Source organism: Acanthaster planci, linkage group LG09 (assembly GCF_054643075.1).
Source record: "Acanthaster planci isolate LZ-2023a linkage group LG09, COTS_SCS, whole genome shotgun sequence".
In the NCBI taxonomy this organism is placed as follows: Eukaryota; Metazoa; Echinodermata; class Asteroidea; order Valvatida; family Acanthasteridae; genus Acanthaster; species Acanthaster planci.
Window position 1 is genome coordinate 16957277 of NC_141785.1, and position 26802 is coordinate 16984078.

At 39.5% G+C, this 26802-nt stretch overlaps 3 protein-coding genes across 4 annotated transcripts in view; 2 read left to right on the forward strand and 1 right to left on the reverse strand.

The window, feature by feature from the left end:
• Positions 1-121: 121 nt before the first annotated feature.
• LOC147798230 (meiotic nuclear division protein 1 homolog) lies at positions 122-4017 on the reverse strand. Of its 2 annotated transcripts, XM_087141081.1 has the most exons (7): positions 3837-4015; positions 2620-2685; positions 2309-2366; positions 1878-1993; positions 1147-1254; positions 574-733; positions 122-286 (listed from the first exon to the last, which is right to left on the reverse strand). In XM_087141081.1, the coding sequence occupies exons 1-7, from the start codon at positions 3837-3839 to the stop codon at positions 180-182; spliced, it is 618 nt and encodes a 205-aa protein (XP_086997207.1). In that variant the 5' UTR covers positions 3840-4015; the 3' UTR covers positions 122-179. The 2 variants fall into 2 exon arrangements, with proteins under 2 accessions (XP_086997207.1, XP_086997208.1); XM_087141082.1 differs by lacking the exon at positions 2620-2685 and having other exon boundaries at positions 3837-4017.
• A 200-nt stretch (positions 4018-4217) lies between these two features.
• The window catches only part of LOC110978753 (uncharacterized), a 73970-nt gene continuing 51385 nt past the window's right edge, over positions 4218-26802 (forward strand). The window contains exons 1-5 of the mRNA XM_087141079.1: positions 4218-4378; positions 6396-6493; positions 7056-7168; positions 8200-8383; positions 9696-9800. Coding sequence (XP_086997205.1) covers positions 4228-4378; positions 6396-6493; positions 7056-7168; positions 8200-8383; positions 9696-9800 — 651 coding nt within the window. The 5' untranslated portion in view covers positions 4218-4227. The remainder of the gene's footprint in view (positions 4379-6395; positions 6494-7055; positions 7169-8199; positions 8384-9695; positions 9801-26802) is intronic.
• Positions 4418-6221, forward strand: LOC147798231 (glyoxalase domain-containing protein 5-like). Its single transcript, XM_087141083.1, has one exon. The coding sequence runs from the start codon at positions 4638-4640 to the stop codon at positions 5172-5174; it is 537 nt and encodes a 178-aa protein (XP_086997209.1). The 5' UTR covers positions 4418-4637; the 3' UTR covers positions 5175-6221.

Consider the following 26802-nt stretch of genomic DNA (forward strand, 5'->3'; position numbering starts at 1 on the left):
ATTCAAAAGTTATGTCACACATGTTCAGATCTCAAGACACAAGATGTCATGTGCAGAGACCGCTTGTGGCTATCATGCTATTCACAGTACATGTCTGAGGAATATAGCTCAAGTAGGAGTGAAGTAATGAGAGGTTGGACTGCATCCAAGGTTTTAAAATTCAGAGTTTATAGAAAAGTTCAGTCTATGTAGTCAAAATCTTCCGGTATGCCGAAGTGTTTATCTATCGTCTTCTCCTCCATGGAAAATTTCTTTTTGCACCAGGATTTGATGGTGAAGATGTTGTCTGCAAAACAATCAATAAGTCAGGAAAAAAATAGTTCACAGGAAGATACTCAACCAGAAAAATCAGAATTGAAACTGGCTTGAAAAAAGGTCAATTCAGAATAAGATTCAAATTGTAACTTCAAAGCAAAACAAAAAATGTTATCTTATCGAGAATCCTTCTTTAATAAATAGCCCTCGCCCAAACAACACTGAAAATAAGACCAAAAAAATGCAGTTTTAATTTACTAAAACTTATTTTCTGCGAGGGTATATCAGCTCATCTTTTCATCAGTCAAGCCTTCCCACCTGTCCATCGATTGGCTGCCTCCCTGGCCACCAAGGTTTGTTTCTTGACCTCTTCTAAGACCTCAGGGTCACATTCTCGATATTTCTCCAGCTCTGCCTTCAGCCTGGAGTTCTCCTGCTCCTGCACGGCCAGTGTCTTCATGAGCTCTATCCTGTCATCCTGTAAAACAGTTTCAGGTACATGTGCAAGGAAAGGAGAGTTGAGGTTAAAGATGCACACTAAAGCCTAGCTGGATTGTGTAAATAAGATAAAGAATCCAAGAAAAATGTAAATATCAAGGATCTAAGATCAGACAAGATCAAGGATCAAACACAAATGAATCAACGATCAAGAATTAAAAAGAGCATTACAATGAGTACAGATCGCAGATAAAATCAAATCAAAATAAGCATATAGGACAAGATTAAGTAAGAAAAAATCACAGATCAAGCACACAGGAAATCCTTGCATATTTGCTTTACACTACCTTCCTCATCCACGATTTCCGTAAATTACAGAGGGGCATAATAATACACTCTTGCACCCTGCTAGGTGTACTTTTACAAGACTTTCTTGCGGAACGTAGGACTTACAGTATTCTCTTTCCCTATGGTAGCCTTGGTGATGAGCTTCTTTGTTGTTGCTCTTTTCGTCTCACTTCCCTCCAGGGCTGTGGTCAGATCATCAAGCTTTCTCTTTCTCTGTAACAAAAGACGTTATGAGGAAGACGGCTCTATTGTAAGGTGTACCACCAACTTAATTGAAAATCACTAATAAGAAACAAAAGAAAGAACGAAAGAATCAGGGTTTTGGTGTTTTAGTACGGACCTATCCAGCAAGCTTTTTATTCAGTAGAGAGTTGTTTCTTAGGTCGCATTCAAGTCAGGATTCCACCAGGGCAGTGGCTGCGTCTGCTGTCAGTGCCTTCCTGCATATTTCCAATGGACAGAGACCTACACCCAGCAAACAGATGCAGATGCAGCCTTATTTTGCGAGTTACTGCATAACTGCCATGAGAGTTAGCTATCAAGCGTTTCCAGACTTTGTTATGGAGTGGGGCGAGGGGGGGGATATACCAACGGTGCTATCAAGGGGGACGCTTTCACAACAAATCGCACTACGCTCATGAACCAGGTTGCTGGCAGATTGTGGGCGTGGTGTGGTTCGTTGTGATAACAGCCTCCAGCAGAAGAAGGCTGTATCAGGCACATTTATGATGCCCTTCAGCAACCCTAGACTACAACCGGTGGGGCATACGTACTGAAGCATCATCCACAATAATAAAAGCCTCAAGTCACATTCAGGCATCACATGTTCAACTCACGGCATTGCTGGCTTTACTCGGGAAAGCCCAGAAATAGTTGGATGTTCCTATTCGGTCAGAGTCCACCATTCCATCATCGACCAAACTCTGCACCACATCCTTCACTGACATGGAGGCTTTCATAAAGGAACAGAAAGAGGCAACTTGGAGCACAGAAATACAATGCATAACATTTTACCAAATATCAGTATTTTAGGACTTGACTGAACAATATGCATAGACTAGCACGTTCCATTTCAGTATTGCAGTCAAAGCCGTCCCAAGTCTTTTCCCAAGGCCATTCACAAGTAACAAGGCGAGTAATGACAAAGGAATATTCTTACCACAGTCCATGGTAATACGTGTAGCTTAGGACATGACGCAATGCCTTGTGATAGACTGTACCACACTTGATCAATTAACCACTGTTACAGGTGGATTTTAAAACTCACTTATGCCCTTTGTCTTTGGTGCAATTTTCTCCAACTCCTTCAACTGAAAAACGTCTTTCTGTAGGATAAACAAAAAGAAATGTGAATTTGGGATAACTGTGTGCTGCACATGTATAACCCACAGAATAGCTTCTCAACTTTTGCTTTTTTTTGTAGTCAGGGCATGATGGAAACCTTCCAGTGGATATCCCAAAAAGAAACTTAACTTCAAATACTAGGTTAATTCAATGTCTTGCTCACAACACTGGATTACATTCTACTTAACACACCTAGACTTTCTAGAAATGCCTCATTTAAATTCTGTGGGTTACCCTTTCAAAGAAGATCTCCATCATCTTTTGTCTCTTCTCCTCCAAGCTGAGTCCTCGCTTTTTTGACTTTTGGAGGAAAAAACAGAAGTGTGTTAAATGCACTGCGGTTTCCCCCATTCCCCGTCCATGGCCCCAGTCCATGCAACTTACACCAGAAAACCACGGCTAAGTGGCCAACTATGTTTGTGACCAGGGCTTTAAAAATGATGTGACAAAACTGGCCTTGATATTAACTTAGACTAAACTGTCTTACTTATGATCTTGTGCATTACCCCCAGAGCAATGGTGTTCGTTGTCTGCCACTCCCCTGGACAACAAACTCTACAGTTCTCGGGGTAGGCGATGGGTGTATGACAGCCAATGGTCAAAATACAAACCAGTGTTGAGTGAAATCTTTGAAAGTACGCAAATTTTGAACTGGCACTCACAATTTTTAAATTTTGCACAACCACAGATTTTGTCACTAAAATTGCGCACAGCGATAAAAATCGTGCGGTACATAAATCACAGGCAACAGTCGTACGTAAGAGACTGACATCAACTACGCTTTGCACGAATTTAAGCGTCAGGTCCATTGTCAGGTTTGTTTTTGAAATATTGCACATGATTTGTGCTACATGTAAAATGTGGCATGTATATGTACTTATGGGGCACAGTTACACGCTGGCTGGCCGTGACATGTTGGATGAAATTTTGCCCATTAGTTTTAAGATTTTTGATGAATAAGAGCTATTAAATTCCCCTGTTGACATTTAATTTGAACTTAACTTCCCTCCAAAAAACCTTTAGAGAAAATGTAAAATTTGCACACTTTCAAAGATTGCACTCAACACTAGCATTTCACAACTTTCCAGTGTTCTCAACAGGCATGATCACGATAGCCTAAGCCTAGGCCAAGGCCAGCAACACATTCAGTCTTACTTACATGACATCCACAAATTTTAATTCTCCTCATGAACTGATGATACATGGATAAGTTTAAACTTTAAGAGGATGATATGAATATGATAAATTATGATGATCATGATGATGTGGGACCTACAAAATGACGGAGAGTATGAACCTTATAAAGCATGATTCTACCTCCATGTATAAAGATGTCCATGATCATGATCATGAGGACATCGCAAGGCCCTTCGGGTTTCGTTTGAAATTCTTCCCCGTCAGTCACCTCTTTTATGAATTGTTTCCCAATGTTAAATAAAAGTCTTATTTACCATGGTGCTACTGTGTTGACTATCTGCAGAGCCACACAAAATCTAGAAACAACTTGTGATTCTGTTTCCCACACCACACTCCTATCCTGCGAGCTAGTAGCAGCAACCACGGAGGAATGCAGCAAAACCAGCGCAGTCTGTCCGATATCTCTGCGGCCGCCCTGCCTTGGCCTTACAAATTACGCGCGCCCCCACTTGAGCTCTCTCAGTTTAATATAAACATCTGAAAATATATAATAAAATAAAACTGCGCATTTTACAAAAATCTGACGTAAGAGCAATATTAATGTATTTAATTAATGTTCTCCTTTCAAAAATTAATAGATATTTTCTACCTATCGATATAACATTTTGGTGGTTTGAACAATAGTAATTTTCAGAATTTGTATTTATGCATGCATATGATGCATGCGAGATCAGCAGGAACCACGCTGACGGTGAAGAAACCTCAAACTTCGAAGGAATGGATCATAAAGAAAAGTATAAAGCCGGAAAAACCGATTTTTCTAAAATCAAAGAGAAGAGGAGAGACGAAGAAGTTGGTATGCAAACGAAATTGTGTTTAAAATTCTCCTGGCCTGTGATAAGAATCTTACATTAGACCTAAAGTTCAGTGTGTGCCCACTGCTCCCCCACTAGGTATACTGTTATTTTGTTATAGCGCCCTCTTTAGCGTTTTTGCTCAAGCATGTAATAATAAATTCGTGTTGAACCGCCTTGAAAAACTACAACACCAATAAACTTTTTCAGCAACTATCAAGGAGAACTCAAGTGGCTGATATTTTATTGCTGGGCCATCATATGTGGGCCTTGGTGTTAGCTGAAAGTGTAAAACCTAGTTTTCATAATTCAACTTTAACATGTTCAAAATGGAATTCTAAACCTGTCAAAATCAAGGTGTCTGGAATGGCTTCTGCTGTTCGAATCATCATCAAAAGACTGGATCATTTAGTTCTGACGGTCCGAAACATCGATGCCACTATCTACTTCTACACCAAGGTATTGGACATGGAGGTTGTAACTTTTAAAGGACATCGCAAGGCCCTTCGCTTCGGTCAACAGAAGATCAATCTTCATGAAGTCGGTAAAGAGTTTGAGCCAAAGGCCCAACACCCTTCTCCTGGATCTGCCGACATCTGCCTAATCAGTGAGACATCCTTAGAGGATGTGATTCGCCATTTAGAAGTCTGTGGTGTGCCCGTGGAGGAGGGGCCTGTGATGCGCACTGGTGCCCTGGGACCCATCAGGTCGGTCTACTTCCGAGATCCAGATAAGAACCTGATTGAGGTCTCTAATTATGAAGATAACAGTGAGCAAGCAGACCAAGGACTTCCATGAAGACCTTAAGAATCACAAAACATGGCAGCTGGAAACCTGAAAGAAGAGACTTTTGATCTGTTAGATTATTGAGTGATCTTTGGGATCCAGTTTTATATGAGGAAAACTCTGTGATGTAGAGTGACTTAATTATCCCCCTCACACTGTAGTTGTACCATTGGAATTAGGAAAGCTTTTCAAGTGGCTATACAGTGAAACACTGCTATAACGAACACGATGATTCGCCGTAATTAATTGACAACAAATACATGTACATCAACTTTAATTAGCTCCTGTTTATGTGATTAAATAAAGAAAACAACCAACTATAATTTAAGTAGAATGAATTTACTTATTATGTACGTAGTGTACTTGCCACATGTCGAACCAAAATTACCATTAATACTAGTACATATATAGAATTGTACATGTGACTCCATGTAGTAGACTTCTAATAAACAGAACCATCAATGACCCTCTATGGTTTTACAAATATTACAACCCGTTCCTGTTGTCCCCAACCGACCTTTAACACTAAATCTAATATTCTTCAATGATTTCTAACATGGGAGAATTATGTGCTCTTACAAGCTGTTGCATTCCTAGGGTTTGATTAGCTAGAAAAACTGCCTGTATTGTGGTTCAACAGTCTGCTAACATCATTAGGAAAGATGTTTTTGGAACGCGAGTGTCGATTACACAACATTACCAAAAGAGGGCACTATAACAAATTTACACCGCTACATGGACCTTACTGATGAAAATGCCAACGATACTTCTTAACAGATCCAGAGCTTGATCCAGATCCAGATTAACAGTTCTTTTAAAATGTTATATCAGATTGATACTGGTATTGGATTAATTCCTTTTGGGTGTACATGTAGATGGCCCTTGGAGGTTATAGGAGGGAGTGACAAGTCCCCTCTTAAAATTTTTTTCTATCCTCCAAAATGTGGCCCTGTCTTACAGGAAGACATTCTGCTAAAGATTTTGTTAACTGAGGGAAATGTTCCATGTTCTAAAAATTTTCTTATTCCCAAATAAATATTAAAAAGTTTGAAGAAATCATCCAGTGCTGTCTCCCCAGTGTCTGCTATTAGGAATGCTTGCAGTTCTTAGAGATGTAACTGCTCTTTGATTTCTCAGTGTCCGAAGGTAACACCTTTCTCCCCCAGATCCACGTCTTTTCCCTTTAATTGTTTTCTGTTGCTCTCTCATCGTTGGTGTTGGCCACCTTATCAGAACTACGCAAGCACCGGAGAAATCGGTACATCGATGCCAAGAGATTGAGGTTGGATGAAACAGATGGGGAGGAGGTGGAGGAATACACACAGGCCCAGGTGAAGTACAATGCTCATTGGAAAAGCAATATGTGTGGATGGGGTGAACCGAATGAGACATTAAGAACTGTTTGAAATGGCGAGGGTATAAGCATTTGACTCAGAAGTGTTGGTTAAAACACCACTTGGTGAGGTTATTGGAAGAAACCTTCACGAGACCATGCAAATTGATGGGAAATACTCATTGCTTAAAGTGTGTTGGACAAAGTAAATCTACAAAATTTATGCTGTCTGTCAAAGTTTCGAAGTGCACATGCATCCTGTACTCGTAATATTTCCACGACTTGAAACTTGAGGTCAATTTGAGACTTTAGTGCAAGTCTAATGAATTTGAGGACTGTAGTGCTAAATAGTAATGCCATCAATCCTGTACCATGGTACACAACTGTAACTCATCCATGACACTATTAAGTGTATTTCCACGAAAGTCCTAAAACCCAATGTAACTTCATCCCAATGACACTGTGCTTCTAAAACATGATCTCTCACAATTTCGTCTTGTCTGTATGAATTGCTGTAATTTGTAAGTTTTGAGACTTGTTTCTTCCCAAATCTGTTGTAGGTTCACCTGGTAGCCAAGGCTATTCAGAAGCATGGGAGTGACCGGCTTGACCAGCTCAAACGGCTCAAGAGAATGTTTGCGCAGGGCAGTGCGCTCATTGATGCTTTTCTGAGGTAGGTCTCTGAGGTCCAGAGTCAGACTTCCCTTCAGTGGCCAGATTACAAGCGTGGGTTCGAATCGCACCTACCCAGTAGTTACTGGTGTCCTTGAGAAGGGTGCTTGACTTCAATCAATTTTCTAGAGGTACCTGAGTGGGCAGAATGTAGCTATAATATGAATATTTCTAAGGGTGGATTTGTGTCGGGGAGATGTTTATTTAAATTTTGATTTTTTTTTTGCCTGTCAACATATATTGTAACACTGTATATTCAGTGTTTCCCCCGAAAGCGTGTGAAAAAACCACAAGCGTAAATATGAATGTTGTGGGCTTCAAATCATAATGTTACTCTGCATCTAACCAACTTGCCATTGCCCTCGAGTAAGGCACTTTACTTCAGCAGACCCTGTTCACGTTGAGGCTGGTTTTTTTTTATCATATTCCCCAAATCTGTTTTACATATTGCAAACTGTCGATTAGGACAGCACCAGACTGTTTTTAATTTCTCCTTCCGTTAATTTTCAAAATCTGGCAAGGGTGCTGTGTGTTCAATCATGAATTCGAAATTATTCATGTGACATATGCAAATTTGTCATGAAATTTTATTTATTGCTTTCATTTGTACTCTCAACATTCAAAAATGAAGAGTTAACCTCGCTTTAAAATTCAGTATGGCCGGCCCCGTGAATAAGGTCTATTGCTTTTCTTAGATAAACCACAAATACTGGTACATGTAAGTTCTGTATTTGAGTGGGCAGAGCTTATAACAGAAAACTGCTTATTACAGAAAACTGCTTATTACTGAAAACTGCTTATTACAGAAAACTGTTTATTTGACCATCTTGTCTGCTTGTCAGACCTTAATTTGAGTACAATTTTGGCATGCCAATCTGGAAATTTGAGTGTCATTTTGGCATGCCAATCTGAAGTGATGAGAAAGCACTTTTGCAATTACAGAAAAATAATCTTGCCATTTAAAAGTATTAAGTAGAAATTTGAATTTTCAGTGTCTTCACAAACAAGGTTGTTTTTTTTCATCTTTGACAGTGTGGACAACACAATGCGAGCCCTTGTCGGTCTTTTGAGCGGCCACGATCCAGCATTACAGCTGCAAGCGGCCTGGTGCATCACCAACATGTCGGCCAGTATTCACGATCACTGCATACTGGTGCTGCAGTCTGCTGCCCCCTATCTCGTCACATACCTCAGCGGTCAGAACGCAGCACTACAGGTCCGTAAGACGTCCGTTTGTCTTTTGTTGCCTCATCAGATGGGTGGGCTGTCATTAGCTTGACTAGGCTGAAAATGTGAATGGCGCCCTCTTGTGTTGTGGAGAGCATTTTGTCTGAATGCCCAAATTTTTGCGGTCGGTATTTATGGTCAGATATGCCGGGTATTTCTTTATCTTTGTGGTCGGTTATTGTAACTATTGTATAACTTTGTCACTCTTTGGCTGGTCATTGCCAGTGGGGTTAAGTCAGGGGGTGTGCCACCCTCCTCGTTTTTCTTGTCCTCAAAGTTGTGTAACTCGACAACAGGCTTGAAGCAACCATGAACACCACCAACCAGTGTCACAAGTATGTGGTGTCTGGCACTGCCTCCCCCTCTCTCCCCTCGTGTTCCATATCTCAAAAAAGTTTCGGAACAGTCTTCTAAGTCCACATCATTACAAAGGACTAGAAGCATTGCCTGCAACTTGTCAACCTGCCGTTCTGTGATGCTGCGCTAGTGCCAATTGGTTGGAGGCTTGGAGTTTTGCTGATCAGCATACATTATTGATCCAAATGACCTTGCTGCAAACTTGGGTATTATGTCAGAGTGTAATGGAATAATAGGGTAACAGGTGTTTGAGTATATTATTCCCTCTACACAGTAATTTGCGTGTGAGGTCAATTTGAGCTTAAACAAATATCTGTTTAGGAAACAGTACAAAATGGCCGCAGAAGTTGAAATGTTTATAAACTTTAAATATTTCTCAGTAAAATTGTTGAAATAAATGCGGACTTCAACTGTACCTTTATAACGTACAAACGTAGTAAGGAAAAAAACTCGGACCAACTGTAAACCAACAAGCAAAAACAAAACCAAATCAAACAACAAACGATTAAACATAAAGTAGAGTTGTGTATGCGCAGCCCTCCCGAAACAACATTTTGAATTGCTAATTTCGTTTTTGGTAGTGTGTCATCCATGCCATTTTTGGAGGGGAAAATACGTGCACTGGCCTCTATATGTTTCCTGCTCTTTCGTGTATATGCGGGAATTTTAGCCAGCCTTTTGAGACCTTTTCGCAACATGTGTGTCGTTTATAAATTATTGTCCATGTACATGTACATCCGGTTTTGATCACGAGTGGACTGTAACCAAAAACAGTTTTAGATTTATTGCAGTTTGTTTAAATTATCGGCGTATTTTAGTGGCCAATTTGACAGGCTAAGTACTTCAACAACTTTAACATGAGAATTATGACAGTCACTTGTCAAGAATCTCCTCTGCCTTTCCTCATCAATGCCCTGTTGTGTTTGTTATTTCTTGTCTCACAGGACCAGTGTTGCTGGGCCCTGGGCAATTTGGCTGGTGACGGGCCAGAGTGTCGTGATAGGCTGGTAGCTCAGGGAGCCATCAAACCCCTGATCAACTTACTCAAGGTAAGTGGATTCCAATTTATGCGAAATGGTGTCATAATTAATGTACTTATGCATCCTGTGCTCCTGTGATGCATAAATAAGGAACAAATTAAGATGTACCATATTGTGGGTACATGTACATAAATACATGTATATTTTGAAATATTAAGATGCATAGTTTACACATTTTTGATACATTTAGCAATCCTCTGACAAGAACTCCTTTTGACGAATAATATAAATAACATATGTATAGTTTATTTTTTGTGTCATGTAAGACTGGTCAAAATTTGAGAGCATTTCCAGTTCTTAAAAATTAGATTAGGCAAATTTTGTTTTATTCAACACTTTTTTATTAGTTTGGTTTCCCATGGTAACAGAGTTTTGCATATTGTGATCCAGTATTAACTAGGATGGTACAAACGTACCGTTACCTCAGTAGGAAATGATAAGAGCATTAGCAACTGTCCCTTGCAAGAAGAATACACTTGCATACATTTATGACTAATTGCCAAATCAAACACCCCCAGTTAGTTTTTCCTGAATGCCACGACTGCAAAGCTCCATACATGGGAATTGGGATGAATTGTTACCTGTAGCTTGGGGTGATTGTGGTAATAGATCAGTCAGGTTACTAGCTCATGAATGTTTTTGAAAAACTTCTTACTGTACATTATCTCGTGGAGTTACAGTCACAAAATATTGGCACATGTATCACAAGTCATGGGCTTGTATATGTATACCTACGACCTAGGGCAATCTGCAGGTACCTACGGAATGATTACATCCTGTCTGGCATTTGTTAATGTCAGGTATTTTAATAGAAAGGTATGTGTAGTAAATGATATGGCGCTATTGGGTTTAATGTCGGGCGCCCATATTCTTAAAGCTAATAACTTGAGGCAGCAGAGTTGTTTCCAGCCGAAGTGCCAGGGAAAATGTTGCGCCTGCAGCAAATCGTTGTAGAATGAATTTTCTTCAGACAAGGAGAATCTTTGCTGTTCAAAATTTAATTATGATGGAATTATTATGCCTTCAGCTCTGGGCAGAGAGATTTCTATTTCAGATGTCTCCAAAATGAAATGCAGACCACCTACATGTACTGGTACTGTATGTCCCGGAAAAAGCTTTCCAAGTCGTCATTAAATAATTTACACACTCCTGGTACTGGCTTCCCTGAAATACACATCGTCTCTGTTGTTTTTCTTTAGTTTAAGGTGACCGTGATGGGAGGTGGGTTATCTTAAATTGAGGAAAACATTTCTTCCGCTGATGTTTTCCTTGAGGGTTTTGGTTGATACCGTAGGGGCGGATAAAACAAGATATGGCGCTATTGGGTTTAATGTCGGGCGCCCATATTCTTAAAGCTAATAACTTGAGGCAGCAGTGTTGTGTCCAGCCTAAGTGCCAGGGAAAATGTTGCGCCTGCAGCAAATCGTTGTAGAATGAATTTTCTTCAGACAAGGAGAATCTTTGCTGTTCAAAATTTAATTATGATGGAATTATTATGCCTTCAGCTCTGGGCAGAAAGATTTCTATTTCAGATGTCTCCAAAATGAAATGCAGACCACCTACATGTAATGGTACTCTATGTCCCGGAAAAAGCTTTCCAAGTCGTCATTAAATAATTTACACACTCCTGGTACTGGCTTCCCTGAAATACACATCGTCTCTGTTGTTTTTCTTTAGTTTAAGGTGACTGTGATGGGAGGTGGGTTATCTTAAATTGAGGAAAACATTTCTTCCGCTGATGTTTTCCTTGAGGGTTTTGGTTGATACCGTAGGGGCGGATAAAACAAGCCTGCTTACATGTAAATGAAAATCAAAGTCTCAAATAACGGGCCACACCTGTTCCAAATGAATTTTATCTCTGAAGAAAAATTTTGCTTTGTTTTCCTTTTAGGAATGAAAAAATTGAATAGAGTATTTGTCGCCACTGATTGTGCTCTTTGCCTGAGTGCATGGTAGAATAGGATAAATATGATAATACATGGTCGTGAAATTAAATTGTTAATTTGACTGGTGTACCTGACCTCGTGTAAATTTAGCTCCTTTTGTAGAAAATATTATGTCAGGTGGCAAGTTTGTAATACTGGTATATTTGCTGTGGTCAATTTGTTTCTCTCAAAAATAGTGCGTGTGGATGGGGATAGTTTTACTGTCGTCTAATAGACCGGTTGCACCCGCTAAGTCATGTGACCTGTAGTGGGTATTAAGTATCAACAAACACAATGTGCACCAAAAGCAAAGTGTTTCAGAAGTATCATTTATCAAAAATAAAGCCGACGGCAAATACCAGACTCGGACTGTTGATGTGCTGGACACTATATTGTAACTTAGCTATATTGTTTGTATGGGGTTGATACCCACTATACACTGCATAGCGATGTGATTTTAGTAGGCACAATCGGTTTATTTCATCACAGATCTCTGAGAATCAGGCTCATTATTTTCACTGTTTGATTGTGGAGTTGTTTGCCCAAAGATAACTGTTTACATTATAAGACTCTATTGATCTTCCGCTACCAGTACCTGGTGAACATGCTAGTAGCTTACTGTCAAAACAAACATAAAGTTTCCATTAGGATGGGTTCAGACAAATACGTTTGTCTGGGACCCTTCCTTACAATGCATATTTGGCCTTTTTGGATGAAGAAAGTAGACTAGTTTTTAGCTTCCCATGAATGTTGCACAACTCATGCTTCTCTATCTTTCATGTCTTTCCTGTAATCTTGAGCCAACAGTATGCTTTCAACATGAGAACTGTGAACCAGTAGAGCCAGTTGAAGAGTTTCAGCACATGCTGAAAAATGAGCTGGCCGTAAATCTCTTTTAATTTCTTCACAATCTGTATTGCTGTGACAAAGTTTCTAATTTCACAAGTGATGCCTGTAGCAGACTTTTGATCAGGACAGTGTACATGAATGGGTGTACCTGTACATGCACCCACTCTGCTGATGCAATTGGAATTACCGCATGTATTTGAAAAGAGCTAATTTTGCAACTGTCCTGCGTAGATAAACGCAGCAAGTACCAGCATTATGTTTCTTCATTTTTTATCGCACTTCTCGGTGAGGCTAATCAAATATCATTGGCTTGTTGATACAGATAGACTGAGACAGCCACTTTGTTGAAACATGATCCTTCTAAGTGTAACTGTGTAAAGCTGTGTAAACACGTACTTTTGATCATGTCAGACTTACCCTATGACCAGCAACTCAGATACATGTATTTTATAACTTGTTGGCATGGTTTGGATGTAAAGACAGCATATTGGGTGTCCTGTTGCTGAGATCATCCCCATAGGCTACATGTACCGGTACATAAATCATACCAGTGTAAATGAAGCTTGGAAAAAATAAGATCCTGGTGTGGGTTAAGAAAGTTCTCAGTAAAGTATATAATATATGTATACTATATATATATACTATATATACAGCGCTATAAATGGAAATTCATGTAACATCAGGCTCTTTGTCACTTTGTCTCTGTGGAAAAGAAATTCAGTTGCCTTCATTGGTTTTGAACGTGCTTGAAAATTTCATCAACCCCAACCTGTCATCGTCTTCTTATGAATATGGGTAATTCCAGAAATTAGGTGTCCATTTTTTTGTGTCCCTGTTACATCTTACATATGATTTTCAGAATACATTTTCTAATTTCCAAGAGTGATGAATTAATGCAAATTACCTGCCAAACAAATAGTAATAGTTAGAAAACGATTCTGGTGATATGTCCATGTCAAATAACAAAGGTACAATGTAAGATGTAACAGGGACACGAAAATGTCACACTTTTGGCCCCTTCATTTCTGGAATTACCCATATACCTGTTGGAAGAACAAGTCCAGTAGTTTGTCCATGGTAGCTTGTAAATTTTTGTTGCTGAAGAAGAAATTTTCCTCCCATAGCAAATTAGTTACTGCTGTCAGTACCTCAGCTGGGAATACTCTGATAAGATTGTTTGAAGTGAGAGGAGTGTACTGCTAGCTGGGCCTTTACTTATACATATACATGTACATGTAAATGCGTTTCTTTACTACAGTCATAAGTTTTTGTCTCTTAATGACAAAGGAGTCAGTTCCGCTTCACACATGGAGAAAAAATACCCCAAACTATCACCTGTCTAAGCGACACTCTTTCTCATATCGTGAAATCAATCACAGCAATTTTGTCATCAACCTCAGAATAGGCCCTGGCAATGTGGCATCTTCATTAACGCTCCTAGATCCCTCCAACATCATGCCTCCTTGGCTTTAACCTGTCACGCCTCAGAAGTCACCTGGCATCTCAATCCATTACTGCCAGCTCCCGCCTCCCGAGGCCCCATCTACATCCTAATTAATCTGATACACAAGACAATGAAGGCCATAAAATTTATTGTCGTTAAGCTGCCGTGCGTGTCTTTCCAATATGGTATGCAAAGCTTTGGCATAGCAGTTGTACTCCTTAAGATAATTATGCATGTGTTATATCAGCAATTGGGAAAAAAAACGAGGAATAATTTCATGGGTTTCAAATTATGTTTTTCACAGAAACTGATCATGTTCGGCACTATTGTGAAGACAGTGATGTCGGAAAACAACGCCATATGGTTCCAATATACTTCATGTATTAGCACTCTTTTTAGTCAGTCACCAACTTCAGTGAGTTTATTCCTTGTTATACCCAAAAAAAGATGTTTCAAAGCTTTCAGTCCCATACCAGGGTAACACATAGCTTTATATGACCCTTACAAAGTCCACTTTTCAAAAGAAATCTCTGTGATAGAGGGACACTTTCTTTTAACGAATAACAGCACTAGAGTCAAGGTCCCAACTTACGGTACTACCACCAGCTGATAGAAAGGGATGCATTGGGGAAAATTCCTTCCTGCGCTCTCAACTAATACATGTTATTTTGTTGGATAAGTATTTAAGGAATTTACGGTAGTTGACAAGATAAATTTACGTCCGTGATCCATATACAATACATGTGTATTCTCCTCTAGGATTACTTCTTCAATTTGAATATAATTTTACACATGTAACTATCATGTTGTAAACAGTGGCTTCTGAGGTTTGGAAAATGAAGAGGATTTAGCAATCTCATGGAAGGTACAGTACGGTACCATATGACAACAACTGGTCAGTGGCTAGGAAAGTAATTTTCAGTTGATCTTAAAGCTCTTTTTTTTTTAACTTGGCATGCCTTCTTTTATTTGCATGATTGTTTGGCCATCCTGTTTGGGGGTTCACCTACATGTATGTAAAAATTAAGAGATTGGCATCTAAATTTCATTTGTACAAGTACCCTGGTTTTAAAAAAGGGGAAAATAGAGAGGGAAAAACCTGGCTGGAGGAAATTTCTTTGGAGGATCCTTCCTGAGCCCTCCCAAACCCCCATTTTGCAAGAAATAATATTTGGCATGAAGTGTTCTCTCATAATCCTGCAAACCAATACCAGACCTCCTGGTACATTTTAATAGATCTACACTGTAGGTACATGTACTAGGGTTTTGTAGGAGAGGAATTTATTGTAGAATCCAAGGGATTCTGGATGTGAGGTCTTTCATGTGCACTTAAGCTGCAGTGTTTGTTGGCAGGACTGTCTGAATTTGTTGTACATGTGAATGTACATTATCTACATACAAGCTGTTGGGGGGATGGGGTAGGTCGTTGTACTTTGTCAGGCTACAGTGGTACATTAGGTCATGAGAACACAAGAAACCTTGACTTGCTATTTCATTTAGTTGATTTCCAGCCCACGGTCACTATTGAAATTTGCAAACACATGTTACGAGAACGTGGGACTGTGAAAGCCATCTCAACTCGTTGACTGTGACAGGTGAAATGTTTATTGTGTAGTGGAGACTTCAGCTCTAGGTGGGCTTGTAAGCTTTGTGGTAAAAACTCTTCTTTCTGCAGGTACATGTAGCGTGCAGCTTTTCCTGTTTCTTTTGTGATCACCCCCTTTGCATGCGTCTGGGAGTTTTTGAGACAAGATGATGCTATCTTCAGTTCGACTTTGTCAACTGCTCGTGCCGTGAGACTTGTACTTGAGACGGACGTCTGGCCCTATTTTCCAGTTTTTTTGCTGAATTACTGTTCAAGTTAGCAGCAAGCAAAATTCTAAGCTTGTTTGGTCCCTTTGCCAGACTCTTACTGGTAGCTCCAGTGAGCTTCACATCCGGGGTTTCAACATCTGTTGGACTGAAATGATTGCTAAAGAAACTTAAGCTGAGTTTGCATCAACTGTGACAGCATGGAACTTGTAAATTACCTTATTGATGAATTATCTACCAATTTATCTTCAAGTTACTTGATCTGGCAATAGTATGCAGCAGACACAGAAGAATGATCACTTACACAAAACCAGAAATAGAAATCATTTAAGGCCATCAGTTTTCGGCGATCCAGCTGAAATGTGTTTTTTTTTATTCTACAGAGACCTGTTTATGAGTAGTTATGACTTTCAAACTTATTGAACTTGAGAAATTTGAGGTGGAATCTTTGAAGAGATTGGTAATAAGTTTTATGAATTGAATTCATGAAGCACAGCCTTCAATGTAACAGTGACTTTCCACCTCCTTTGTAGCAGTAGAAGAGAGAAATTTCAACATTTTGGATTTTGTGCTAATGGATATTCCCACATTTTGGAGCAAAAAGCATCAACACCATTCAAGGCAAAACAGGACTGTGTCCATGGTTTAGTACCGGTATATCACACTTTTTTCACATTTTCTTGAAGTACATGTAGGTCCCTTTTCCAGTACTCGGCTTGGGCTCCGTCTCATGCTTTGTTCCCAAAACCAATGCTCGATTGTGGGCCTGAAGCATTTAAATTAAATTGGATTACTGTAATTTCTGGCTCTCTTGCATCTTATTTGATGTTTTGTGGCACTATTAAACTAATTACTGCGCTTACAGCTTTAACGTCAGCTAGTTAAAAAACAGTTGGAGCCTGAGACGGAGCCGAAGTTGAGTATTGGAAAATGGCCTAGGTTCAATTTTTATAGTTGGTTTTCGTGTGGAACAATTTGTTTGGAGAATAGTGCATGTATGTGTAGTTGCCAGTGTTTCTCAATAAAATCGCTTAGTGTACATGTAGGCGAGTTTGAAGGATTGATTTTTGTACTGTTTTTATGCTCTTTTAACAAGGAATGCCTTGTGTGACAACATCAAAATAACACCCTTGTGCATACATTGAAAGTCTTTTCTAAGAATTAAAAAGTACTGCCTTCTTTTCACTTCCAATGAAAAGTATCCAGATCTTGTTTGTTGAAAATTCATTGAGCCGAATATCCACTGCATGTTTCCTTTAAAGACCATGGAAAATAATGCATGCCAAGTAACAACTCAACGAGTTGATCAAAATGTTTCAAACATAAATACTCTTCACATCCCATGGAGACTAATTACACTGATGTTCATTCCAGTCTGCTGACCTTGGAATGCATGCACATATTATGCAAAATCAAATTAGCCTGAATCAATATCTGAAAGGCCCTTGAGTGAATGAAATAATGAAAGCTTTTTCACTCCATGATGTCACAAGTGGAAATCTTGTGCCTCAATGCGCCTCCCCCCCAAAATGATAGTGGAGCTTTTAGAAAACTCTTTCAAAATGGTTTGGTCTAAAGAAGAAAAACACAGAATCGGTACCTCCAAAATAAAAATCAGTGCTTGTATTCATCCCACTGGTTGATACCTTAGCTTCCAAGGATTAGACTGTCATTTGGGCTTGGCTATACTGTCTGTACTGGTGCCATGGCTTCTGGCCTCAACCTGCTATTATCAAGAAAATTGATCAACTGGGACAGCTGCCAACGTACTGTACATGTACATGTTGAATTGGATATATCTCTCTGGGTACAGCACTGGGGTGGTTTCCTGATTGCGTTAGCCCACATATAAGTTCAAATTCACCTTCTGTTCATTTTTTTTTATTAAAACCAAACCTGTGCAGTTTCCCTTCAAAGGTGTAGATGTACCGGTGTATGATTTTTGCTCAAGTTGTCTTTCCAAGGTGTTGTTCTAGGAAACAACAGAATCCAAAACTGCAAAAAGAAAAAGGTATAAGCATTAGATTGGTTAAATGTTTGTTATGCTATTTTGCCTAATGAGATTTGTAGCCTCCACCTATCAAAATAGTGCCTAACAAAGCGTTCATCTCCCGTGAATGTCCCTGGTACCTGATGAACTGGCAGGATTCTCTTGCTGCATGGCTTACCGTGGAGCCTGTTATTGATCACAGTGACCAGATTTTCAATCATAATATGATCTCCTGTTGTTTGTGTGAAAACACCTGGAGGCCTTGTTTTTATGTTTTGCTTTGGTTTATTTCTCTCTCTCTGTTGCATAAGTAGGGCTGTCATTGTAAAGGGAAGTTGGTGGGAGACACCAATTTTTTAAGGAACACAAACGTATCTACCATTCTGCTAAAAGTCTTACGTGTTAAGATAGATAACACGTGCTCATGAGAAGCCTCAGGGTGTTGGACAATTTTACATAAAATTTGCCGACATCTTTTGGACCCAATATACGTAGTTTGCCTGCTGGTTGACCTAATTGAAATTCTTAGCATACATCCACGTAAAAGACACTTTAATCAAATTCCAGGTCGTATGAAACATTCAGGAATATATGATTCGTTGGCTTTTGTCGGGAAAAAAAAACCCATTTCAATTCCAAATTTTCGTAATCTTCAAATCATCTTCCAGTGATTGCCAGGTGGATATATTGGTTACTTTGGGTAGCATTTGTCAGTTTGAGCGAGATTTGATCAATTGTCAAAGTTACATGTACATGTACATGTACGTACTGTAGATTTGATATGACTGTTACTTAGGTGTAACTTCTGCCATTGCTGCTGAAATCAACCAGGGCTACATACATTGTAGTTCTCACCATTATGCATACAACTATAATTTGACTGGAACAGCAGACCGTCTCATGAAGTCACAACATTCTCAGGATCATTCTTCTTTCCTGACGCCATCGTTATTATAATTCTGTGTGGCCCCCAACTAAATGGGGTTGATACAGGAATGACATTACATGTACATGTGAGAGGCATCACAGATGTGAACACACTTCTACACAGCTACAGCTGTTAAGGTCATTGCTGTAGTACATGTATATTCACATAAATATAGCATGACTTGGGAATCGGGATAACATGAGTTACATGGCAATTAGCAGTCTCCTCTGTTTTTAACACCACCTCCTCTTACAAGAAACTGTCAAGTACTTGGCCCATCTCCCACTTGTATTTTAGTTTTGTAAAGTCTCATCATAAGAGGGACTAACACAGCACGGGTTGTAAATTAATGTGAAAGTTTGGGCTTAATATAGGTACTTGACCTTTATTGAAGAACTCTGCAAAGCGTTGTGTGATCATCATGAAATAAGGTAATTCTGTGTTGTATTAAGCGCATGTTTGAACAACACCTTTTGAAACCAATGTCTCGTCTGTGCAGGAAAAAAAAGCTGCTGGCACAATTGCATGATTTTTCATAGGATGCATCATGGTCGGCTCACTTTCAGGGAACAAAATTTTCTGAAGGATGTGGGCTCACTTTCAGGGAGCAGGAAAAACTTGGTAGTGTCCATACGTCTTTAAAACCCTAACCCCTTCTGAATGTCAAAGCATGAGTGGTCTGTTAAAAAACAAACCAGAGATTGGCAATTAACTCTTGACCTTAGCAAAGTCTGGAAAAAGGCATACATGCAGTCTACTGTTTGGTCTCGCCACATTTTGATTTGGGTTAAATAAAATAATCCTTACTGCTTAAATTCAAAAGTAAATTTCAATTTTTGTTGACATGTAGAAAGTGTGACTTTGAAATTTTCATAGACGTACATGTACATAATCAAATTCATACTGTTTCACATTGGTGCAGTGGAAAGGACAAATTCCTTTAATGATAAATGAAATGCCCCACCTCTAGCAATGGATCCTTTCATCCAATCTGTCATTGAAATAATCATAGCAGATCATGACTTGAAGAATAAGTTAGTGCTGGATGGGATCCCTCTCTTTTCACAGAATTGAAACGTTAAAGTTTGTGGCCATACTCGTGCAACGAGTGCATTTTTTACCAACTGAGAGGTTAAAGATTGCCTTGTTGGCTCTGCCTGCTGGAACTTTCCTGTCAGGCCAATCTAATCTGAGAATTTTGCCAGGATCCGACACGGTAATAGAGCTTGGATTATAAACATTGGCCCCCACCCAAAGACAAGGTGTACAATTCCTTGAGACAGTCCCAACTTTAAAGTTGGGACCATCCAACTCGCTGCAATTAGACCGGCCCTACTATAGTGACTTTCCAAACAAAATTTCTCATCCTTCTCAAGAGTATGCCAACCTGGCATTTCATCCGCGACACCAATAAAAACTGAATTTTAGTGGCACAAAATGAAATGATGGTTAATGCATGTTGTGGCACGCTTTGCTATAGTTCGGCTGGGCCAACTGTAGAACCATACACGTAGCTGGGACTGTCACAACCAATAAGCCATTTGCGAGTTGTATTTGAATAAAATCTGGTGCACTGAGTTATCTGACTGCACATAAACATAACAATTTGAATTCCCCAGACTAAAGACACCGTTGCTATACCTCTTGATTCGGGGCAAGCTTTTGCATAGTGACCACCATCTCTGGAATGGACTGGTTCCTTTGTGCCCTTCTTATCCATTAAGAACAGAGTATTATTGCAAGGCGTCTCTTATGTAACTAAGCAAAAGCTTGCCCCGAATCATGAGATATAGCAACAGTGGTTTTAGTAAGGAGAATTGAAATTGTTATGTTCACGTGAAAGAACTCAGTGTACCAGATTTGGGTCAAAGTTAACTCGCAAAAGGCTTCTTGGAGCAGACACTGTACATGTAGTAGGGGCGTAAATAAGCCAAAGGCTTATGGAATAAAACCCATGGTACAGAAATGCAGTATGTAACACCCACAGTTCAGGTTTATGCTAGTCAGCCTACCACCGGTACCATATTCTATCAACACTGATACCACCAAACCATCTGGTGATCACAGTTAGAAGTCATTTATTAATAAGGTGCTATCGCATTCGCACACAGCCAGTAAAGCTGTAAATGTTCCTTCATCAACGGGGATGTCAAAATGCACTTACCCCAAAATCCAAGTATTGGTGACCTGGAAGTGCCTTTTGTACAGATTGGGCTCTTTAGGTTTAGTAGACTCCTGATTCTAACAGACTGTAGTGAGAACAAATTGATCGTACTGGCACATTGTACTAGTATATGTTTACATTTACGAACTTAAACTACGGTATTTGAACAATTCCAAGAAAAATCACCAGCATCTGGATTTGTTAGATTCCCGTTTGTGAGGTTTGGTGAGGGGCTTCTTTGAAAAGCATGTTTGAATGTGTGTTAGTAATGACCACCGTGAATTCATTAAAATCCAAAATCTGGTTTTGCAGTATTTGAATGAGTAGATTACACACCGTTGTACTAGTACATGGGGCCTGGTGCCCAAGTTTGGGATTTAAAAGAAACGTGTTTAAATGTGCAGTGTTTGGTTTGGAGGTCTCAGAAAATTTCCTAGCTAGAATTTCCCAAAGGCACATAGAAGTGGAAATGAGGGAGTAAGTATATGTGGTGTATTAACACAGCAAAGTACCCAATACAGTATTTGCTGCCAGGTTATGGGGACCGTTCATGTGTTGAAATAGACTTGGGCAGTTCTAACTTCCCTATTAATTATCCTCTTATTGCAGGAAAGACCTACCGGTACCTATGCATACCTGTAGAAATTTAGCACGTCCTGTACACATGGACGTTATATAATTCTGTCTGTGGGTCAAATGCGGAAAATATGTCTTTTGGCCTTGTAATTATGCACACTGTAATTTTCAGGCAACAGAAGTCAATTCAGCTGTAAAATGATATACATAGGGAAATGGGATGTGGTAGCCATGGTTACTCATCATTTACTTGATCGCATGTCCTTCAGGAAGTTGTAGCACTGATGGGCATACTGTAGCAACTATATTGAAAGCCATCTTCCAGAAGTAACAAGCATGTATACAGAAAGTAAATTCAAATATACATGTAAACTGTTGAATATTTGGAATTTAAACTAATATCTTTTCAACTCTTTTTTTTACTCCAATGATTCAAGAAGTTAAGATGGACGGAGTGTATTTGAACCAGTGGTCAAAACTTTCCCTTCAGAATAGATGATGTGTTGTTTGCTCAAATATTTGGCTCCATTTCAAATGTTTACAATTAATCTCTGTTATTTCTTGGTTGTTCTCATAACAAACTGTGTGAGATCAGCACTTGTCAGCATTTGATTGAGGACATAATGTTCTTGTCGGCTGGTAGACATTTTAATCCATGTTGTGTCAGAGGATAACACTGTGCTGTTATTCTAATCTGTGTGGCCAAGTGACATTTGCAAGAAACAGCTGGTCTCCCATCCAAATCATTTGTTCACCTCAAAGGTTCTTCTCACATCATCATCATCATTAATAGCAGCACTGCAGTGGAGTCGATCCAGTATTCGATGCTCGCTTTGGATTTTGTTCCTTAAAAACCTTAGCTGAAAATATAGTCTTGTTCACATATTAATTTGTTGATCACAGTTGCTGCAGCTGTCATTTGCATTGAGTGCAAGTACATAATATCTGAAAGCATTTATGATCTTTTGTTAATTCATGGAGTATACATTTATAAGCTGCTCCCTGTTTTAAATGATCATATTTTTAATTCAATTTTTCCATAAAAAGAAGGCTTCATAGCAGGATATAGAGACTGTGACCTTGACAGTTTTGCAGGAAGGTATAGCAAACTGGATAAACTAGTAAACAGATAAAGTACATGTAATGTACCGGTATTAAGAGGATGTGCTGGGCTGTAACCCTGAAAGTCTCTCCAACCTTCAAAATCCAAATTTCCATTCTAGCAGTACTTCTGAAATGGTCTAAAAAACAAGATATTTTGTTTGCATGCATTTGTTGTTTATTTCCACACATTGCAGAAGTATGTTCATGTTTACTGCTTATGCAGAAACTGGTTTATAAAGAACTACACATGTTCCTTGGACAATTTTTTAACAGAGGTTTTTGAAATGAGGTTTTTGGTTTTGTGTTCAGAAGCCTCAAGTCAAGTCTCACTCTTTTCAGCCAGCCAGGCTTTGATGGCATATTCAAAAGAATTTGTGTGGAAAAAAAAGTTCACTACATGTAGTTAAATTACTGTGTAAGCAGAAATGTATGCAGGCTATGAAATTATTTTGGGGAGGAATTGAGCTTACTGTCAGTATTTTCAGAAGTTATTGATGAATTAAAATCTGTGAATATTTTTAAAACTAATTCTAAATAAACAAACATAAAGTACATGTACATGTACACACAGTTGTAATCCAGATCTGTTTGCAGTTAAATTATGTTCTGTTCTATTCTTTTCTTTGAAAAACCACAGTGTGTCGTTTACCATTCGATCAATATAGCTCAAACCCAATAATAGGATTTTGTTCTCTTTACTGTTGTTCTACATGCATACACTCGGCTGATTAATTTGGCAAATCAAATTATTGATCTGGGTGTGCTGAGTAGGCTTGTATACTAGCACAAACTTCTGTTTGTAGTTGAAAGCCAGATGGCCCTTTGTCCACATAATAGATTGAAATCAAAGCAAAAGAAGAGTACATGTACCTTGATCAATGAGGATTAAAGTGTTTTACAGCTACACCCATTCTTCAGCACGTGATGAAACTTAGGACGGGATTTCCGATTGGTTCTACAGAAGTGAGACCTCAGACAGTGTCAGGTGTACTTTGTGTTGACTGAAATTGACATGATGTTTTGTTTGCAATTGTTCTTCAGTATGCTGATAAGAAGGATTTCACAAAATGGTATTTTCAAACAGTTTACATGTACATGTACATTGAAGAGATGTGAATTATGGCCTTAAAGGATGATTTCATATATATGCAGGGTCCCAGATTCCACCATAAATGTATGAACCAACTTGTTAACTGTTTATTTTGTAATTGCTATGTAAAATACAGTGACTTTGCACGAAAGTTGATAAAATGCTAGAATAGTCTGTCTACAGATGCTTGCAGACATGCACATGATGTTATATGAACCAATGTCAGTAAAGAAGCAAACAATTCATTCCAAGTTCTGCTTGATTGTATATTACAAGACAAATTTACTGTACATTGTGACATATATTCCAGTCCCCCCCTGCGTGATTAATAGCAGCAGTCCGCTGGTTGAATAATTGCACATTTTTCCCTGTCTAGTATATTTTTCTCTTCTTTTTTTTAAATTTAATCTTCATCCTGAAAAAAAAAGGATGGCTTGCAAATTAATTTAATCTTGGCCCCCAGTTTGATGATGGGTTTACAGCAAAGATCGTATAGCGCCGAAGGCGGAAGATGGATAACTCTGCCCAAAAGATGTAATTACCTTGGGCGCCATTTGAGCAAGCGATACGCCTGCGCAGTTTACGGTAATGCTTGGGCGCAGGCTCACCAGGTGCACGTGCCTGCCGCATCACCTGTGCATTAATGTGCATTGCGCAGGGGTATCGCTTGCTCAAATGGCGCCCCTGTGATTACAACGTTTTACGTGCATTCATGGTGAAGTTCGCCATCTTGCGCCGCTTCACGGCACTATACGATCTTTGGTTTACAGAATCCACATCATTTTAATGAGTACGCTGCATGCCACTGTAAATATCTCCGGGCAGTTTGTCAGTCTCAGGTAGAATATAAATTAGAAGTCTTAATTACTGAAGCTTTTAAATGACAGAGCAAGAATTTCTTCCTCTGATTTACAATTTCCAAATCGACTGGCCAATTTTTGGCACGGTAATTAAACCCTATCATTATGGTTGTTGCTCAAAGTTTTGAATACAGCTTGGAACTACATGTGAGTAATTCCACAGAAAACAGACTGACATATGGAAAGGATCATTTTCACAATATACCGGTATCTTGTTCTAGTAGATGGCAGAAGTGAATTACACGTACATGTACATGTAGGACTGGAACTCCAGCGCTGTTTTTTGTTGGAATTTTCCCTCTATATCACAGACGTACGTCTTTTTAAATGTTGCCTTTGCAAGGATCAGGTAAAGCTGTGTATTGCCATGGTAATAGATTGACACCTTTGTAACATCCTTTTTTAGGGTATAACACAGAATAAAAACTCACTGAAGGTGACAAATAAAAAGTACCTGTAATTATTCATGAATTATGTTATGATACATGTACATGTAGGCACCAGTATTTGCTGTTTATTAATGTTGGTTGCTTTCCCATCTGTGTTCATAACAATGCTCAGCATGATCAGTTTCTGTGGCAGACTTTCAACTTCATGATGACATTTGCACTGAATTACCTTTGTGCGCCTTTGGAAGCCCACTGGCTATAATGCTTAGCAGCTTCAGCTAATTTCTGTAAACATGTTTGTTACTCCCAGCCACAATAAGTTGATGTAGACTCAGCCTACTGTACCCACTTGTGCATTAATTTCTAAGAACCTTTGGAAAAGCGTTGAACTCGCACGAATATTACCATCATTGCATGCTTTGTCAATCTGAGTGCACATAGTTATAATTAACCCATCACGTTCCGGTCTGCGGGATCGGAGATGACAGCGGGCATCGAAGCAGTTCCACAAGGCAGCGGTGAGGACAGCCAGCCCTGCATCCCGCCTAGACAATAAGTGTCTCTAAATGGGGTCTGTTCAACCATGTCAGCTTCTCGGAGGGAGGGAGGGTTATATGGCCTTTGGTGTATGAGGCGTCTTGGTGGGGCATGATGGGTCACACGTTGGGGAGGGAGGAGTCAGGGGGGTGGATCGTAGGGATGTTTTGTGAGTTGTGTAAATTCTTTCCAGGATGCTGCTAATTTACATTGGCCTCTGGTGTTCGGATTGGCATAAGAATTAGCATTTGTAGTTACCAAACTTTGTGAACCCGGTACACAAGCACGCCCTCTCTGATGACAAAGAGAGATGCTTCACTGACACTTGGATACCGTTGCCATGTGCATGCCCAACACCCTTGCAAAGACTTAATGATGTGCACATTTTCAGGGGAAAATGTGCATGTTTGATGCCAATCATACACACCATACATGTACGAATGACACTTGTTGGTTTATAAGGAGATGCAGTCGTCAGAGAACAAAGCACCAATTTTTCTTTCACACCCCGGTACATGTACATGTACTAAAGTGACCAGATCCACATCAGCGGGGATTCCCCTAAAACATTCAAATTAGGTTGGGCTCATATTTTGACAGAAGGTACTGACGAAACATTAGGCAGACTCTGTTTTATTTTTAAGTGTATACTGTATCTGCCCTGAGCTGAAGTGTACCCCAAATCGGCGAGAGAAAGACAGATGGTAGTAAGTTTTCCAACCTGGCTCTTGCACGTGTTCAGCGTGTACGCAAAGACCATACATTCCGAAATAAGTTTGTTGTGCGTAGTCGGCGTGCTCCACGTCAAATGCGCATGTACTTATGTGCCTATGCAGTGAGTTGGTATGCAGAGGGCTGTCAATTTCATTTACAAACACGCCCTCTTTTGTTCCACTTGGAGTGGATAGTATAAGCTCCTATCACATGTACAACCAGAAACTAGCAGGAAAGGATAGCCTATGTGTTATTAAGTTCATCTCATTTGCCATAAGTAACTGATGTGTTTTCTCATCAATGTGATTAAACATACAGGTAGGCTACCCCTGTACCAGCATTTAGGCAAGTACAGTGTGTAATTCAGTGTTGTAGGTCTCAAAACCTGGTCTCGGTCTCGAGACCATCTTGAGACCTTTTTTTTATGGTCTCGGTCTTGGTCTCGGATATCAAGGTCTCGGATACAACACCGGTATAATTCATGCTGTAGACCTGTAATGGCTTAGACAACTGGTTCCCCGCATTTGATCTGGTTTGATTAGCGCAAGATATTGCCTCCCCTCTGTGTTCACCCCGGGTAAGTGAGATCGTTCAAGGAAAGATTCTGTTTGACAGGTGACAACCATGCA

Bases quoted from the DNA above. Each gene is read 5' to 3' on its own strand.
- LOC147798230 (XM_087141081.1), bottom strand. The intron at 2,367-2,619 runs GTAACCCACAGA...TTTATCCTACAG, and splicing joins TGGAGATCTTCTTTGAAAGG to AAAGACGTTTTTCAGTTGAA. The intron at 734-1,146 runs GTAAGTCCTACG...ACTGTTTTACAG, and splicing joins CCATAGGGAAAGAGAATACT to GATGACAGGATAGAGCTCAT.
- LOC147798231 (XM_087141083.1), top strand. From the start codon at position 4,638: ATGTGGGCCTTGGTGTTAGCTGAAAGTGTAAAACCTAGTTTTCATAAT.